The following is a 16,567-nucleotide window of genomic DNA, read 5'->3' on the forward strand; positions in this document are numbered from 1 at the left end:
TATGATGTACAAGCAAGTTAACCATTCATATTTTGACACAGTACAGTACGTCCATGTCACTGTCGAATAGAGGACACCAATAAAGTTTTATTTGAATGTCGCGTTCGTCATTTCCGTCAAGTGCACAATACCATTCTGTTGAAATTTGCGCGCACTACGCGAGTAAGCACACAGGGCACTCCATTGTAGTGTACTGACGGTAGTACGCCATCTGAGACAGAGTCGGAGTCTGCGGAATATGTGGTAGGCCTTACCGAGTCTCCCAAGTCTGGCGAGTGACCTAGCTAGCGTCTTGCGGACGGACACTAAAAGTTTCCCATCCCGTGTTGTTCACTTTTATGAGTATGTGTCCAGAGGGCAGCGCGTGTGATTGTTTATGCAGGCCGGTCTGCTCTCCTCCACTGGCCGTGCCCGTCCTGTCTTGCTCCATTTCTGCGGTCAGTGATTCGTGGCCTCTGACCGGTGCGTCTTTTTGTCCTCCTCCTCCTCCTCCTCCTCCTCCTCTTCCTCCTCCTCAGGCACCCAGTTCATGCCGCTGGGCCACATGCTGACCTTTAAAGCGGCCTACCAGATCGCCGCGGGGCTGGCCTACCTGCACCGCAAGAACATCATCTTCTGCGACCTCAAGTCCGACAACATCCTGGTGTGGTCGCTGGAGGTGCTCGACCCCGTGAACATCAAGCTGTCGGATTACGGGATATCGAGGCTGTCGTTCCACGAGGGGGCTCTGGGCGTGGAGGGAACGCCGGGATACCAGGCTCCGGAGATCCGACCGGGGATCGTCTACGATGAAAAGGTACCGACTGGCACTAGCCCCGTTTTTTTACACGACATGACATGACGAAAAAGGCACTAACTCTCATTCTCATTAGCTCATCGTCATTCTGCTGGCGATTCCTTTCAAGCCCTGAGCTTTACACGTTTCTGTTCTGTTTGACCTGTAACAAACAACGCTTAGCTTTAATCTGGCTACATCTTTTGAAAACTGCTCTTTTTTTATTTCCCCTCTGCGGGCACAAAAGTAGGTGTCAACAGCAAGCCCGGGATTAGTAGTCCCAGAGATCTGAAGGGGGAGTCCTCTCTGGAGATGAAAGTGTCTGTGTTGCTGTCATAATTAGTGCTGTGTGCTGTGGGTCTCCAGTTGCTCAACCTCAGAGCCCCATTGCACAAGACGTTTACTGCGCCGTTGCCTTTGTAGTGTCCTTGCGGTGGTTTACTGGGTGACTCCCTGTGGTTGATGGCTCATCTCCCTCGGCTCCCTCTGCAGTTGTGTTGTCCTTCCCCTATTTTTATTTATTTTTTCCACATGACGTCTTTGTGCGACGCTGTACAGTATGGCCGTGTTGTACGTGTCACGTCTGGGCGGTTTTGAGCGGGTCCTCGCTCGATCATATATTACGGTCAGTGCTGAGTCAGCTCCACTGGCCCAGTGTCCCTCAGCACTGGGCTCCTGCAGATGAGAAGAACATGAGAAGCTCTCGCTCCCTCCTTCCCTCTCTCCCTCTGTCTTTCCCACCCTCCTTCTCCCCCTCCTTCCCTCCCTCTCTCCCTCCTTCCCTCCTTCCCTCCCTCCCTCTCACCCTCTCTCCCTCCCTTTCTCCCTCCTTCCCTCCCTCTCTCCCTCCTTCTCTCTTTCTCAGTTCCTGGCCCATGTTTCTCCTCCTCCTCCTCCTCCTCCTCCTCCTCCTCCTCCTCCTCCTCCCCCTTTTGATGGCGTCTGTTTTAATGGGCTCGTATGAAGTCAGACTTGGAGCTCCACCCGCTCAGCATGGGCTCAGGCTTTTTTTTTTTTTTTTACTGGCACCTAAATCCCCCCGTGGCGTGCAAAACTGCCTGCACTGGAAAAGCCAGCCCCTGCCTGCACAGAGATGTTATGGACCCAGTAAATCCTCCCGTGCCAATAGGCCGGCCTGGCCCGGCCGCTCGGTCCTGGACCTCGTATCGCCCAGTTGTTTGGCCGATTGCGGTGGAGGCTGCGGTCTGCGTGAACGGATACGGCTGGAATGAAGGGCGCAGAAGGAAGGCTGCCTTATATGAATGTAACAATCTCCTCTCCCGGGCTGGCTGTTGACCCAAGCGTAGATTTCCTGCGTGTTTCACATGCTTTGATAGTGATGGAGGTTTCCGCCACCATGACTTCAGCACACCGCCCCGGTCCAAGTGCAGATCTGTTTTAGTGTGTGTGTGTTTTTTTTCTTTTTTGGTGGGTTTGTTATGTCTAAAAATAACTCGGCAGTGTGCGAGAGTCATTGAGCAGACGGCGTGGCCATTGAGAGATGGGGGGAGGGTGGCAGCACAGGGGTGCTCTGTTTCTCATCGCTCGCTCGCTCGCGTTTCCATTGCATAACTTCTGGCGCGTGCCCCCCCCCCCCATCATATCAAGACCCCGGCGCAATGTTGACTCGTTTGTTCCAGGAACTACAAATGTAGGTCTGCCCCCCCTTCCCCTCCTTTTTTTCCCCTGACTCACTCATCTTTCCCCCTCCCTCCCTCTCTCTCTCTCTCTCTCCCTCCCTCTTCTCCTCCGTGTCTCTCTCCCCTGGTCCACAGGTGGATATGTTCTCCTACGGCATGGTGCTCTACGAGCTGCTGTCGGGCCGCCGGCCGGCCCTGGGCCACCACCAGCTGCAGATCGCCAAGAAGCTGTCCAAGGGCATCCGGCCAGTGCTGGGCAGCCCGGAGGAGGTGCAGTTCTACTGCCTGCAGGCCCTCATGCTGGAGTGCTGGGACACCAAGCCAGAGAAGGTGAGGCAGAGGCTGCGTCTCAAAACCGCATACTTGCATACTTCAAATACTTAGTTTGAGTAGTGCAGATATTGGCTATGTCTCCAACCACATACTTCCATCAGTACACTACTAGTGTACACTGAGTGCTTACTTGCGCTGTGTCCTTTTTTCGAGTAGTTAGTGTTATCCCAATATCTGCACTATATACTTGAACTAAGTGTTTGAGGTGTGTTAGTAGGTGGTTTGAGACACAGCTAGAGAGGGAGAGGTAAAGAGAAAACTCCAACTCCCATGATGCAGCAGGGACGGCCTGAGGCCCATGATGAAGCCCTGTCATCTGGCTGGTCACTGTTCAAACCCTGCCCCAGAGCGTAAGATAAAACAGAATGACGACACTCCCATAGACCTCCATAGGAAAACATGGCAGCGCTTTTTCCAGGCTACTTCCACGTTATGGGAGTTTTGGGACTATTAACAGCCAATCTCTTGGTCAGTAGTCAATGGGTTAATTGATTACACCCTCCAGCATCCAGAAGTACACCCTCCTCCCACCCACATCCCACCCTCCTGCGATCCAGCCATTCAGCACAGGTTTTTTGGAACTTCTGATCATGTGGCGGCGACATCAAAGAGTGTCACAACTCTTTCTTTCTATGGCTCTGCCCTGCCCGCACCCCAACCCTATCCGTCTACATACCTGTATAATATGCCCCCTGTCAGCCCTGAGGCAGTTCATCTGTTAGAGTCATCTCATGCTGGAGTGCAGGGACTCCAAACCAGGGAAGGTGAGACAGAAGGTGGATTCGACTTGATCCAGCCGCCTGTAGACGACTGCATAACGTGGTTCTTTCTGAGATTCTGATTCTGACATATGCACAACCTTGGGTTGAAAACGTGTCAGAATCTCAGAAATAGCCACGTTATTCAGTCGGCTACAGGCGGCTACGTCAAGTCGAATCTCACTAGAGACCGAGAGGGTGAGGGAAAGAGAAGACTCCAACTCCCATGATGCAGTAGGGACAGCCTGAGGCCCATGATGAAGCCCTGTCATCTGGCTGGTCACTGTTCAACCCCCCCCCCCTCTACATACCTGTATAATATGCCTCTTGTCAGCCCTGAAGCAGTTAATCTATTAGAGTCATTTGCAGAGCTTAATGTATGTGCCTCCACAGCTGTAAATTGTCACCGCCTCCGTCAGCGAGATGGATGGCCAGGCCCGGTAATGACCTCATTATACGGCCGTGATAGATGGAGGAGAATTTAGCGAGGCACCTGTGATGAGTCTATTACAGGGACAAAAGGCATGGCCATAAAAACACACTTTCCCCCCGCGAGAATGCCACATTTACCAGAGGACTGCCCTCTGTCTTAAGCGGTCGCAATGCTTAAATAAATCTCAACTTGAAGGTGCGGTCCGCCCGCCGCGACTCTAATCCCAGACACTTTTAGTCAGATTTAGCAAATTGTTCTTCACGGTCCTTGAGTTGTCCATTCAACGTTTGAACTTGAAAAGGCTGGTGTTCACAAACAGCTCTGGCTGTGTACTTGAGGGGGGATCACAGACAGAGCCATTAACCTTCCCTGCCAATCAGCACTTTGCTTCAGGAGTATGAATGGGACCGGTGGCATTTGATTAGCCTTCAAGGGCGACAAACCTATTGTGGAACCTAATCCAAATTTGCGGACTGCATTTGTAAACGGCCAGCGATGGTTGGTTAGGATGGTGGATATGGTGGTGTGGTTAGGTGCTGTGCAGCTGCTGACGTGTGTGTGTGTGTGTGTGTGTGTGTGTGTTTTGTCGTGACAGCGCCCCCTTGCCATGCCGCTGCTGAGGCACATGCAGGAGCCCAGCTTCCCCTGCTGCAGGTACCTGCTGGCCTGCGAGAGACACCGGCAGCTCTTCCTCTCCTCTCAGCAGGGCCAGAGCGCTGTCTTCTGGGACGGAGAGATGGACGACAGGTGAGGATCTGTGTGTGTGTGTGTGTGAGAGAGAGAGAGAGAGAGTGTGTGTGTGAGAGAGAGAGAGTGTGTGTGTGTGAGAGAGAGTGTGTGTGTGTGTGTGTATGTGTGAGAGAGATTGTGTGTGTGTGTGTGTGTGTGTGTGTGTGTGTGTGTGTGTGTGTGTGTGTGTGTGAGTGTGTGAGAGAGAGAGACAGTGTGTGAGAGAGAGAGAGAGAGAGAGAGTGTGTGTGTGTGAGTGAGAGAGAGAGAGAGTGTGTGTGTGTGAGAGAGAATGTGTGTGTGTGTGTGTGTGGGTATGTGCATGCATTTGAGTGTGGGTGTGGGTGGGTGGGTTTGAGAAACAGATTGTTAATGTACAGGTGTTGTTCAGATGTGTACCAGCAAAGCAGCTGTTAGTTCTTACCAAGATCCTTTTATGGTTGAGCAACAGGTTTGCAGATGGGGGGTTTACAGTAATGGCTTAGTCATATCTTCACTACCAACACCACAACATATTGCTCTGGTTTCCTGTACAATTACCTCCCAGGAGGAAGGACTTGTGTGTGTCAGAGATTATCTTGTGGGGACTCGTGAACTGTTATCATTTCTCATCACCTGATGACACGCTGTAGGTTCCTGTTTTGACTTGAGTGCCTTTTCACACCGAAACTACTTCCTGTTAAGTCGACCTATTTCAATATGAATCCGCAGAACCGCAGCAGTCTCAATAAGCTGGCTTGTAGTACTGTTGCTGTTGCTGTTGCTGTCGCTGTCGCTGTCGCGTTGTCTACCATTACCTTTTGTAAAATGGCTTGTAGCACTACTGCTGTGGTGTTGTCTGCCATTAGCATTGGTAAAAGACACGTCCAGGCTGTGTTGAAGGCGATGGGGGGGGGAAGATGAATGGGAGGTGCTGTGCGGCCGATCTGAGCAGATTACTCCCAGGTGGCATGAGTAATTGCTATTTTGTTCTCGTCGTTGCAGCCCTCTCCACAGTGCGAAAGGGGGAGGGGGGGTGGAGGGGGGCGCTCAGAGATAATTTCGACATAATAAAAAAAATCGGCTTTTATCTCGCGGCACAGGTGTGTTTGCAATTACGACTCCAGCCAGGTTCCCCTGCCAACTGCTGACACCAAAGGCACAGCTGACCAGCTGCAGTGGGGCGGCCCTCTCTACCTAGGGAGGGACTCCGCAGGCCGACGGCTTTGTCTGGGTTACAACTGAAGTCGTGCGTTATAGCGTCCTTTAAAGACCCGATAGACTCTTGGGTCCATAAAAAGGGCTCTCTGCAGGGATCGGGAACAATGAGTGTGATGGACTGTAGCAGTGATATGTAAATAACGTTTTATGTTCCTCACCAGAGAGGGGAGATAATCAGTCAGCACAATCAATGTGCAATTTCCTGTGCTAACAGTCCAGCTCAGCGAGCATTCCCACAGGCACCGTCCACTCTCACTTCCTTTTTAAAAAAAAAAAAACACGTAGGCGTTCCCGTGGCGACTTGTTCAAAGGCCAACAAGACTGACCGGTGTAAAGGGGGGGGGTCAAGGGTGAAGTGCCACCTCTGAGCGAGGTCATTGTCCCACGAGCGGAGGCACATCTGGCGTGTTGAGTGTGTCTGTGGTCACTGCTGTGGTGGTCACTGCTGTGTCCTGTCGTAGGAACTACACGGTGGTGAACCTGGCCAAAGGTCAAGTGGAGGTGAAGCGCATGCCCTGCCCGGGAGCCAAGCTCAGCTGTCAGCTGAAGATGGAGAACACTCTGTGGACGGCCACCGAGGTACACACACACACACACACACACACACACACACACACACACACACACACACCACACACAAGCCTCTGGGAGGAGGAACAAATACAGAAGAGAAAACTTTCTCCTCTCCTCCACTCTTCTCTCCTCCCCTCCCTCCTCCCCTCTCCTCCACTCTTCTCTCCTCCTCTCCCCTCTCCTCCACTCTTCTCTCCTCCCCTCCCCTTCTCTCCTCCCCTCTTCTCTCCTCCTCTCCCCTCTCCTCCCCTCTCCTCCACTCCTCTCTCCTCCTCTCCCCTCTCTTCCCCTCTCCTCCACTCTTCTCTCCTCCCCTCCCCCAACCCCACTCCAACTCCTGCCCTGAGTTTATGTTTCCTCTCTGTAGGAGTGTTACCGTGGAGACCCTATTGATACAGTACCTATATAATATGTGGAGGAATGTTTTGGCTCTGGCAGCTGTAGCCTCAAGCGCGCGCACCTCAGCGTGATGGCGGTTTCGGAGCAGACGAGGCTGTTTTTAGTCCAAACCGCTGGCCCGCTGTGTGTGTGTGTGTGTGTGTGAGTGCGCGCGCGCCGTCACGGGCTGTGTAGCCTAATGTGGATTCGACGTGATCTCACAGCTTTATTTTATGCCCTCGTGAAAGTTGTGAAGTGTGTGAAGTCAGCTGAAAGGACGGCTGCTGAGCATATGTGTGTGTGTGTGTGTGTGTGTGTGTTGTCCCGACAGGAGCAGGAGGTTCTGATCTACAGTCTGAAGGAGATGTGTCCACTCAGGCAGCCTCAGAAGAGCCTGTCCTTCCCCGCCGTCGTCACCTGCCTTTTCCTCGCACCTGCCCAGAAAGAGGTAAAGACTGACGCAGGGCGGCGCAGGGTGTGTCGACTTGACGCACACTTGCCTTTGTTTATAAAATTTCACAGTGACGGCAGAGGTTTCATCTCGATGACAAACATGTTACCGTACCAGTTCTGAAGGGTGTGATGATACAGGGGGCAGGGAAGCGTCTTTGGGTACCCAGAAAAGCGCTATAAAAAACTAAGGTATTATTATTATTATTATTTTGGAGCTGTGCTGCTGCGCTGCCGTACAGTATAACTGCTTTCATCAATTCTGCTGATGATGTTTGAAGTTCTCCTGAAAACAACTCTCATTTGTTTCCCCAAACAAAAAAGTTATTTGAAGGTAGCTAAAGAGGAGTGACATGACACCCTCATGAACACAAGACACTGTCATGACTCATGAACTCTGACCCTAGCTTGTTATGACAAAAAGTCCAAATGACACTGAATGACAAAAGTGTTGTCATGGACATTGGACATTTCTGACTTAATGTTATAAGTACGGGATAATGGACGACACGCCGTGCGGTTATTCAAAGTTAATGCACGTTCTAGACGGTGATACGGCCCGACGCGAAGCGGAGGGACGTTCCGTCTAGAAAAGTGCATTAACTTTGAATAACCGCACGGCGTGAAGTCCATTATCCCGCTTATTCCACTGTTGCCACTTGCGTTGTGTTCGTTTCCGGTGCCAATTTAAATGTTTTAATCGCTAGAACTGTATTGTTTGTAGAACTACTTTTCCCAGACACTTTTCAACTAATTTCTCAAACTGCGGTTACTAGTTCTAAATGGATGGTTGCTATGGCCAAAAGCCAGTCGTTAGTTCTAATCTCCCGTTGTCAAGCTGCCATATCCCAAGATTCTGATGAAAGTTAACTTTGAAAGATTGCTATTTTTCTTAGCCTACTGCCACCTAACTAGCTAAATGACACCTCTGTCATATGCTAAACGTTACTATGATCTGAACGTCTGTATTTTACAGCTTCTATGTAACGTGACAGTGCATTTAAACTTCACAACGAGTTTGGCGAATTAATATTCAAGTGTGATACGGTCAAAAACAATGGAACTACTTCATAGCCGTGCGTATATCTAAAGTTAATGCACACCCTTATAGAACGCAGGACAATGGGGAACTCAACCAAGCAGTGGAATAAGACATGTTATATGACGCAAAATAATATTAATGACAGGTTTATAACAGTGTCATGTCACTCTTATGTACATACCGTACCTAAAAAGTGTAACCAAGTTGCTTTGTATATCATCAGCGTAATACATTTCACATTCAATGTATTATACAGTATATGCTTGCATTATTCCAAGTCTACCTCCAGGTAGCCAACATGGGTCATTTGTTGCATCCCAAGCATTGAATCCAAGTTTCCTTTGGCTGTGTGGCTATTTCACAAGGCAGAAATTCTTGTTCTCAATCGAGTCATTGGGATGTTAAATCTAATCATAGTCATGTTTAATATATGGCTTTGTTGCCCTCGTTCTTCCTACCAAACGAGACCTGGACACTCTCTTCTCTTTCTTCTCTGGTGTTTTCTCTCTTTCCTTCTTTCTCTCTCTCTGTGTACAGTATATACAGTAGGGATTTGCTACACCTGTTTTGCAATAAACAAAAGCACTGTAAATGACCACCATCATGTGATGAACCCTACTGTACCAGTCACATCTCCAGTTCAGGGGACAGAAACTGTCAGGGCTTTGAATGGACAACACGACATATGTGACAACTTGCACTCTAGGCCCTGTGACAGCTTGCCCTAAATTCACTAATTAACTAACTAGGTTTAAATTGTAAGGTTGGTTTAACTTAAGACTAGTAAACGAATTAAATCACACACCTCACACTAACACCTCAAATCATAGGGTGGCTAATACTGTAAATACTTACAGTTAGAAAAGGAACAGGAAACATGATACACGATACACCATGATTTTCATTTAGAAATGTGGGGAAATCGTGCTAAGCTCAATTTCATGTGACCTTGACTAAAGGCGAGCAAGATGGTGACTCAGAACTCAGTGTCACATCGTGTAGCTATTCTAGTTTTGAAGAGATTCCCTAGTTTTAGAGAAAGCCCCAGGTGACAACTTAGCCCACTCTGAGCACGAAAGCTCTTTGGGGAACTGTCCTGTTTTGTTTGTTTGTTTGTTTATTTGTTTGTTTGTTTGTTTGTTTTGTTTGTTTGAAACTTTCAGAAATGACCTAGAAAAAAATAGAATGTGAACAAACAAGCATTTTGACTTAATGTCAACAACGTCTACAGTCAGTGTTCAGATACCCACTGAAGTTAGCATGCAAACCATCTAGCCCTGGGCCGGCTTGTAATAAGATGTTGTATTAAATACAGTTCAAGTCAATGGGGTAATAGACGTACAGTCTTGAAGGGGTAATAGACTTGATCCAAGATGCCGTCTCGAGTACAGCAGGAGGCCCTGCATCTCCCCAGTTTCTTTAAGCACTGCTATAAAGAAAAAGCACTTTTTAATGATTGTACTACTGGTTAGATGTTAAACTGCACTTCGTTGCACTGGTTGTCCTTACTCGTGCAGTGATGATAAAGTTGAATCTAATCTAATCTAATGCCGTGTGTGTTCAAGATAACTCAAATCCTACAGAATTCCACCTACAGGTAGCTCCTTTAAAAATGCTCTCGACATATTTACATGAAATGTCAGTGTGGGTGTTCAAATCGTATGTGTTTTTATGGTCTCTTTACATTGTAATCTTTCTGCACGCCATGGTTGAAATACCATAACTAGGTTGGGGTTGTTGGCGTAGTTATTGTATTTGAAAACCTGTGGTTTGACAGGAGTGCTTTTGTGTTTGCTCACCCACTCACTCACTCACTCTCTCCCCCGTTTTGCGGTGAAGCATTTATGATCTGACACCTCTGCGTCCACAATTTATCTGCGCTCAAACTTCCCCGCCTTTAATCAGCCACTGTGGGAAAGTCGTCCTTTTATGAGGTGCCACAGGAAATTTGCCTGCAAGGCCACACCCGCCACCACCCCCACCAACCCCCCCCCACCCTCCCTCAGCCCTCTTCTGCTTTTGAAGTGCGGGCCGTTAGAGGCTCCAGGTGTTGCCCCTCTCCCGCACTAAGACGGATGTCTCCTGCGCAACCTGCAGCGCTGACACAATGACAGAGCTCAGGCTCCAGCGCACCATCCTTCTTCTGTAAACATGCACTTACGGGCCAGACCTGCAAGCGCTTTGATGTGGCGGCGGCCCCCAGAAGAAGGAGAAGGGTTTGATTCATTGCCGGTCAGTCGGAGGGGCAGGCTGGGAAGAGATCGGGTCAGAGGAGGCATAAAGCCTGAAGGCCTGGTGGTTGATAATTTTCTGTGTGTGTGTGTGTGTGTGTGTGTGTGTGTGTGTGTGTGTGTGCGTGCGTGCATGCGTGTGTGTGTGCGTGCATGCGTGTGTGTATGTGTGTGCATGTGCGCGTGCGTGTGTATGTGCGCGTGCGTGCGTGCGTGTGTGTGTACATGTGTATGTGTGCGTGCGTGCGTGTGTGCGTGCGTGTGTGTGTCTGTGCGTGTGTGTCTGCGTGTGCGTGTACATGTGTGTGTGTGTGTGCGTGCGTGTGTCTGTGTGTGTGTTTGGGGGAGCGTTAAGGGTGCAGACTGTGCTTAAGATGACATAATATCCCAAATGTTTTTCATATACGGAGACCATCTGTCAGAGGTGAAACTCATGGAAAGGCACTGACTGTCTAACAGGATGGTTACACTCAAAACCAATTTCCCATGTATAGTCTGCGGTTGTCCCTAGCCGGGAACATAATGTAATGTTGTGTCATGCCTGTTTAAATTTGTTTACATAAGCTTTCCTAAAGTTTGTACTGTGGATATGATGATGATTACATTTCTTATGCCGTGTGTACGTTGTGTGAAACGTGTGCTTACTAATCGACTTAAGAGCTTTTGATATGTGCACGTATGCACAGAACACACAGAGAACCCCTGAGTCTATTTGTCATAGTAATAGTTTAAAAAAGTGAATAAATCATAGGGAATTGGCAAGTAAAGTAAAGAGAATTCTTCCTTCCCTCTCTCCCTGGCTCTATCCCGTCCTCCCTCTCTACCTGTCTCTCTCTCTCTCCTACTCTCTGTCTCTGTCTCTCTCTTCCCTACTCTCTACCTGTCTCTCTCTCCTACTCTCTCCCTGTCTCTCTCTTCCCTACTCTCTACCTGTCTCTCTCTCCTACTCTCTACCTGTCTCTCTCTCTCTCCCTACTCTCTCCCTGTCTCTCTCTTCCCTACTCTCTGTCTCTGTCTCTCTTCCCTACTCTCTCCCTGTCTCTCTCTCTCCTACTCTCTCTGTCTCTCTCTCTCTCCTACTCTCTCCCTGTCTCTACCCCCTCTCTCTCTCTCTCTCCTTCTCTCACACAGTCTCTGCCGCTGGTGTTTGTGGGGATGGCCGACGGCCTGGTGTCGGTGCACACGCTGGTGGACGACATGCCGACGGACGGCGAGACCTACCTGTGCTCGCACTCGCTCAACAAGTCCGAGTTCGGCCTGCAGGACACGGACGCGCGGCAGAAGCCCTACCCGGTGCGCTGCATGGCGCTGGTGCGCGGCGGCGCCGAGCTCTGGTACTCCAACGGGCCCGGCGTGCTGGTCATCCAGTGCCCCAGCCTGCGGGCCGTCCGGCGGCTGGACCCGTACCGGCCGCCGGCCTGCGTGGCGTCGCTGGTCAGCTCGGCCGGCTGCTGGGCGGACGAGGCCGTGTGGTGCCTGGACGACCTGAGCAACACGCTGCTCATGTACCACACGCAGAGCTACCAGCTGTGCGCCAGCTACCACTGCGGCGACGCCAACCCGCTGCGGGACGTGTTCCCCATCCAGAGGCCCGCGGGGCGCACGGTGACCACCCCGCATCAGCTGTCGTACGGGGACAGCGCAGAGGAGGAGGAGGAGGAGGAGGAGGAAGAGGAGGACGAGGAGGAGGAGGAAGAGGAGGATCCTCACGAGGGCAGCCCCGTGGTGGTCATGCACAGCGACGAGGCGGGGACGCAGATCCTCCGGCGGGACGACTCGCTGACCGACTACTGCTCCGTCACGTCCACGTCGGGCTTCTTCTCGGAGCCGGCGGACGGCGGCGGCGACACGGACGCCGACCTGGAGCGCTCCAGCTCGGGCGCCCTGAGCTCGCTGGCCAGCACCACCAGCATGCCCTTCTCCACCGACACCGAGGACGGCGACCAGCAGCGGCCAGACGACCGAGAGACGACCTCCGCCCCACTCCCCTCCCCCACCACCGAGGCGCAGGACCCCCCCGACACCCCCAACCACTCCTCGCCCCACCTGCAGGCCCTCACTGTACTGCCCGTCAGTGACACCGTCTGGGTTCCCAGGTAATCCTCCCGGAATTAACACACTTTAAAGGTCAAAGGTCAAAGGGCAAAGGGCAAAGGGCAAAGTTCGGCTAGGTGGTACAGAGTTGTGTAGAAATGTGCACGGAGTGGACCGGACCTGAGAGAGGACCGCTGTAGTGACACAGCTGGCGCTGATTAGGATGGGGATTTGGCTGAAGGGATATGGAGTGAAACTGAGCTGGTTTGGATGTGGCTGTGGAATAATGAAGTGTGTGTGTGTGTGTGTGTGTGTGTGTGTGTGTGACAGGCGTGGAGGGGACATCATGGTGATCGAGGTCCAGGAGAACGCTGGTCTGCTCAGAGGCCGCGTCATCGCCGTGCTCAGTGCCCCAGGAACACCACAACACGGGTGAGCTCTCCTCCCTCTCCCCCTCTCTCTCCTTTCTCCCTCTCTTCTCCATGCCTCTCTTCATCTCTTCATCTCCCCTCCCTCTCCTCTCTCCATCTCTTCTTCCTCCATCTCTCCTCCCTCCCTCTCTTCTCCATGCCTCTCTCGCTCTCTCTCGCTCTCCCTCCGTCAGGGCGCTCCACAGCCTGCTCTGATAAGTCTCCCAGCTGGAGCGATCATGGCCGCCGCTCCGCACACAGCACCAGCATGGCCGCCCTGCCTGGCACCTGAGGCGCAATTAGACGGGGATTTGTGCGTCAGCCTTTTTTTTCTTAATCAGCCATAAACCCGCATGGTGCATTGTGGTGCATGGTGTGTGTGTGTGTGTGTGTGTGTGTGTGTGTTTGTACAGCGGTGGTGGAGATTGGTTCAAGGGGGGGTCACCCAGGTTCCTATAGCGTCCGTGCGTCAGAGAGGAGGGCAGGGGTGTCTCTCATGGGTGGCCTCTCTTTTCTCACGCGGCGTTTTTTTACAGCCCCGAGCACAGACACAGGAATGTGGAGCAAACGGATTGGCGAGTAATTACATCACTCGAGGAAATGTAGGACGGCCCTCTCGCCCGCCCGCCCGCCCGCCCGCGCTACTGCTGCTACTGCTGCTGATGATGTCAAGCTCTCAGCTCCGTGACATTTTCACTCTTGCGCCATGGCCGAGCGTCTTAGCCCTCGGGGTCAACGCCTCAGGGTCCACTAATGCCCTCGGCTCCGCTCCGCTCCGCACAGCTCTCAGGCCACACAGCGCAGAGGGGGGGGGGGACAAGGGCTAGATATTAATTTTGCTGATTCAGCTTCAATAAAGCACAGAGAGATCATTCATCATGCGGTTAACGGGTGCCCCGCGCTCTGTAATTATTTCAGTAAAAAAAAGGCTGCGGCCAGCTGTTCTCCTCCTGAGAGCCAGGGAGGGAGGCCGCTGGTGGAGGCGCTGGCGTTTTTTCATATGGACGTGGAGGTCGTAAAGGCCACACAGGGCAGCTGCACCCCCCCCCCCCCCATCCGCTGCAGAGCCCCATATGTCACTGCACACCTGTGTCATGGGCACGGCCTCCCCAGGGTCACCTCAGAGGTCAAACTCCCTCTCCCTGTCAAGACGAGATGGGGAGGAAGAAGAGACTCCTTATGACCATATGGCCCATGAATCCAATTGCCTCATCTTGAGATGCTTGACAAGTTAAGCGGCTATTGACCTCAAAAATAGGCTACAGTTTAACGTTTGAATTTATAAATCTTGTTATCGTATGTACACACACGTCTGACTTAATGGACTAAAACTGTCTGATGCGTTTGAAGATGAAGACGTGCTACAGTAGGCGGCCGGGGCTGATGGCACTGATCTTGTTTGGGATGCTCGTTTCTCATGCATTCCAGCTTCATGATACAGAATAATCCTCCCCTTTTTTTCCTCGGGGCAGCTGCGGACTGGACAAGCGGTGCATTTAACGGCCTCGCTGCCCTTCGAGGGGGAAAAGCTTCTCCGAAAAAGTCTAAACATTTCTAGGAAGAGTCCAGTTCTGCGGATATAGACGTGCCCTGGTTTACACTATATCCCTCTTTTGCACTCTCTCTCCCTAGCCCTCGTTCTCTCTCTCTAACCCTCTCCCTCTCTCTCTCTCTCTCTTTCTGGCAAGCTCTCTCTCTCTCCCTCCCTCTCACTCTCCTTGACAATCTCTCTCCCTCTCACTCTCTTCCTTACAATCTCTCCCTCTCTCTCTCTCTCTCTCTCCCTCTCTAACCCTCTCTCTCCCTCTCTCCCTCTCTTTCTAGAGCCCTAGTGGAGGCTGCGCTGGTTGCAAAGGACACTGTTGTGTGTGGCTTTCGCAATGAAAACATGGAGTGGTGCCTGGCTGTCTGGCGGGGCTGGGGAGCGGGCGAGCTGGAAGTCTTCTACCAGTCCTACGAGAAGCTCGGCAGCCTGGAGACCAGCATGCGCAAGAGAAGGTAGCCGTTGTGCGCTGCGCGGCGCGGCGCAGAATCAGCGCTCTGTGAGGACCCCCTCCCCTCCCCTCCCTGTCCCCCCCGCTCCCCCTCCCCAACTCCGACTCCAGGGGGCTCGCGCCACTCACAGGCCTCAGTGTTCCCGGGAGCCGCCGGGCTTGGCAGCTCGGACATCAGCATGTACCCGCTCTGGCCCTGTGTGGGGCTGGGGCCGAGCGTGGAGGGAGGGGTGGAAAGGTTGTGGAGGGGGGGGTTTACACGGACCCTGCCCACCGTCGCTCGCTCTGCGGGCTCCAGGGTCCTGGGGAGTCTGTCTGTCAGGGGCACGTGCGGTGGTTCTCCGGGGGGACGGCGGATGGCGGATGGCGGTGACAGGGTCTTGAAGCGCTGGCTGCACCGGAGCGAGAGGGAGGGAGGGAGAGCATTAGAGGACAATGAGACGCGGGAGCCTGAAACTGACAGCAGGGACCGTGTGACCCTCCGTCACAACACAACACAACAAGTCCATCTGCCCAGAGGAGATATGCGTGTGTGTGTGTTTGTGCGTGCGTGCGTGTGCGTGTGCGTGTGTGTGACAGAGAAAGAGAGAGAGTGAGACAGACAGATAGACAGCCTTTGACAGCCTTTGAAGACTGTAATCCACAGAGGGAAGGTGTGTAGGAGAGGTCAATCTTGGGGGAGATCATGAAGAGTTTTAAGCTTTATGAAAGTGGAACTGTGATGGTGGATTCTAATGCATTTTGTTGTAACGCTTTTATGAAATGGTTATGGTTTCATCCCATTTCTTTCAAGCAGAGCTAAAGGTGTTGTTTTCAGCTCTTGTCAGAAAAAGAAGCAAAAATGCTCCTAGAGTAGCAATATTGAGTAATTCTGAATCCATCTAAACATAGATGTGTTTTATAGATCTTGATTTTCTGCTCGGATAGTCTATACATATTTATATTTTCATGGATTGAACAATTTAAGCAAATTCAATACCAGAAATGAAACTAAAACTTGGAAAATGACATTAAGATTTTTGATAAGGGAATGTTGATAACTGCTGTCCTCGACAAGTGTTTTTTATTTCAGAGCAATGAAAACAGCACCTTCAAGACCAATGTTCTATATAAATGGACATTTTCCTTTAAATAACACAACCCGCATGATTGTGTTTACTATTATGCAATGAGCTCGAGTTTGTAAGAGTTGTAAAATATAAAATCTTATTTATTGTGTGATTTCTTAAAAACAGATCTCACTGCACGTGTATATGAGCTACCGTATTGTACATAAGCCATTAAACATGATACAAGAGAACAGGCCTCTGGTTGGATATCTTACTGGTAGGGGGTCGCTTTGCAGCTGGCATCGGAGGATGTCAGATCAACAGAGCTCAGCACCAAGGTAAATAATCGCCTTTCATGCTCATTTGGAAAACGGCTTTTTATTTCAGGTGGTCATCATTTCATGCGGTCCCCCCGGCAGGACACACACACACTGCCAAACCTGATTAGACTGGTTTAAACCTGTTCTTGCAGGGGGGGGGGGGGGGGGGGGTGAACTGAAGACAATGAGCATATTCCAAAACGGGTACAGAGAAGTAG

At 51.3% G+C, this 16,567-nt stretch overlaps 1 protein-coding gene across 3 annotated transcripts in view; it reads left to right on the plus strand.

Annotated features, from left to right (window-relative positions):
• lrrk1 (leucine-rich repeat kinase 1) overlaps nucleotides 1-16,270 on the plus strand; it is a 55,063-nt gene extending 38,793 nt beyond the window's left edge. For all 3 annotated transcript variants that reach the window (XM_062549067.1, XM_062549065.1, XM_062549066.1), the window contains exons 28-35: nucleotides 519-796; nucleotides 2,551-2,745; nucleotides 4,535-4,686; nucleotides 6,330-6,447; nucleotides 7,151-7,267; nucleotides 11,674-12,638; nucleotides 12,907-13,008; nucleotides 14,811-16,270. In XM_062549067.1, coding sequence (XP_062405051.1) covers nucleotides 519-796; nucleotides 2,551-2,745; nucleotides 4,535-4,686; nucleotides 6,330-6,447; nucleotides 7,151-7,267; nucleotides 11,674-12,638; nucleotides 12,907-13,008; nucleotides 14,811-14,988 — 2,105 coding nt within the window. In that variant the 3' untranslated portion in view covers nucleotides 14,989-16,270. The remainder of the gene's footprint in view (nucleotides 1-518; nucleotides 797-2,550; nucleotides 2,746-4,534; nucleotides 4,687-6,329; nucleotides 6,448-7,150; nucleotides 7,268-11,673; nucleotides 12,639-12,906; nucleotides 13,009-14,810) is intronic.
• The last annotated feature ends 297 nt before the right edge of the window (nucleotides 16,271-16,567 follow it).

The sequence above is a fragment of the Sardina pilchardus genome, chromosome 11 (assembly GCF_963854185.1).
Source record: "Sardina pilchardus chromosome 11, fSarPil1.1, whole genome shotgun sequence".
NCBI lineage: Eukaryota > Metazoa > Chordata > Actinopteri > Clupeiformes > Clupeidae > Sardina > Sardina pilchardus.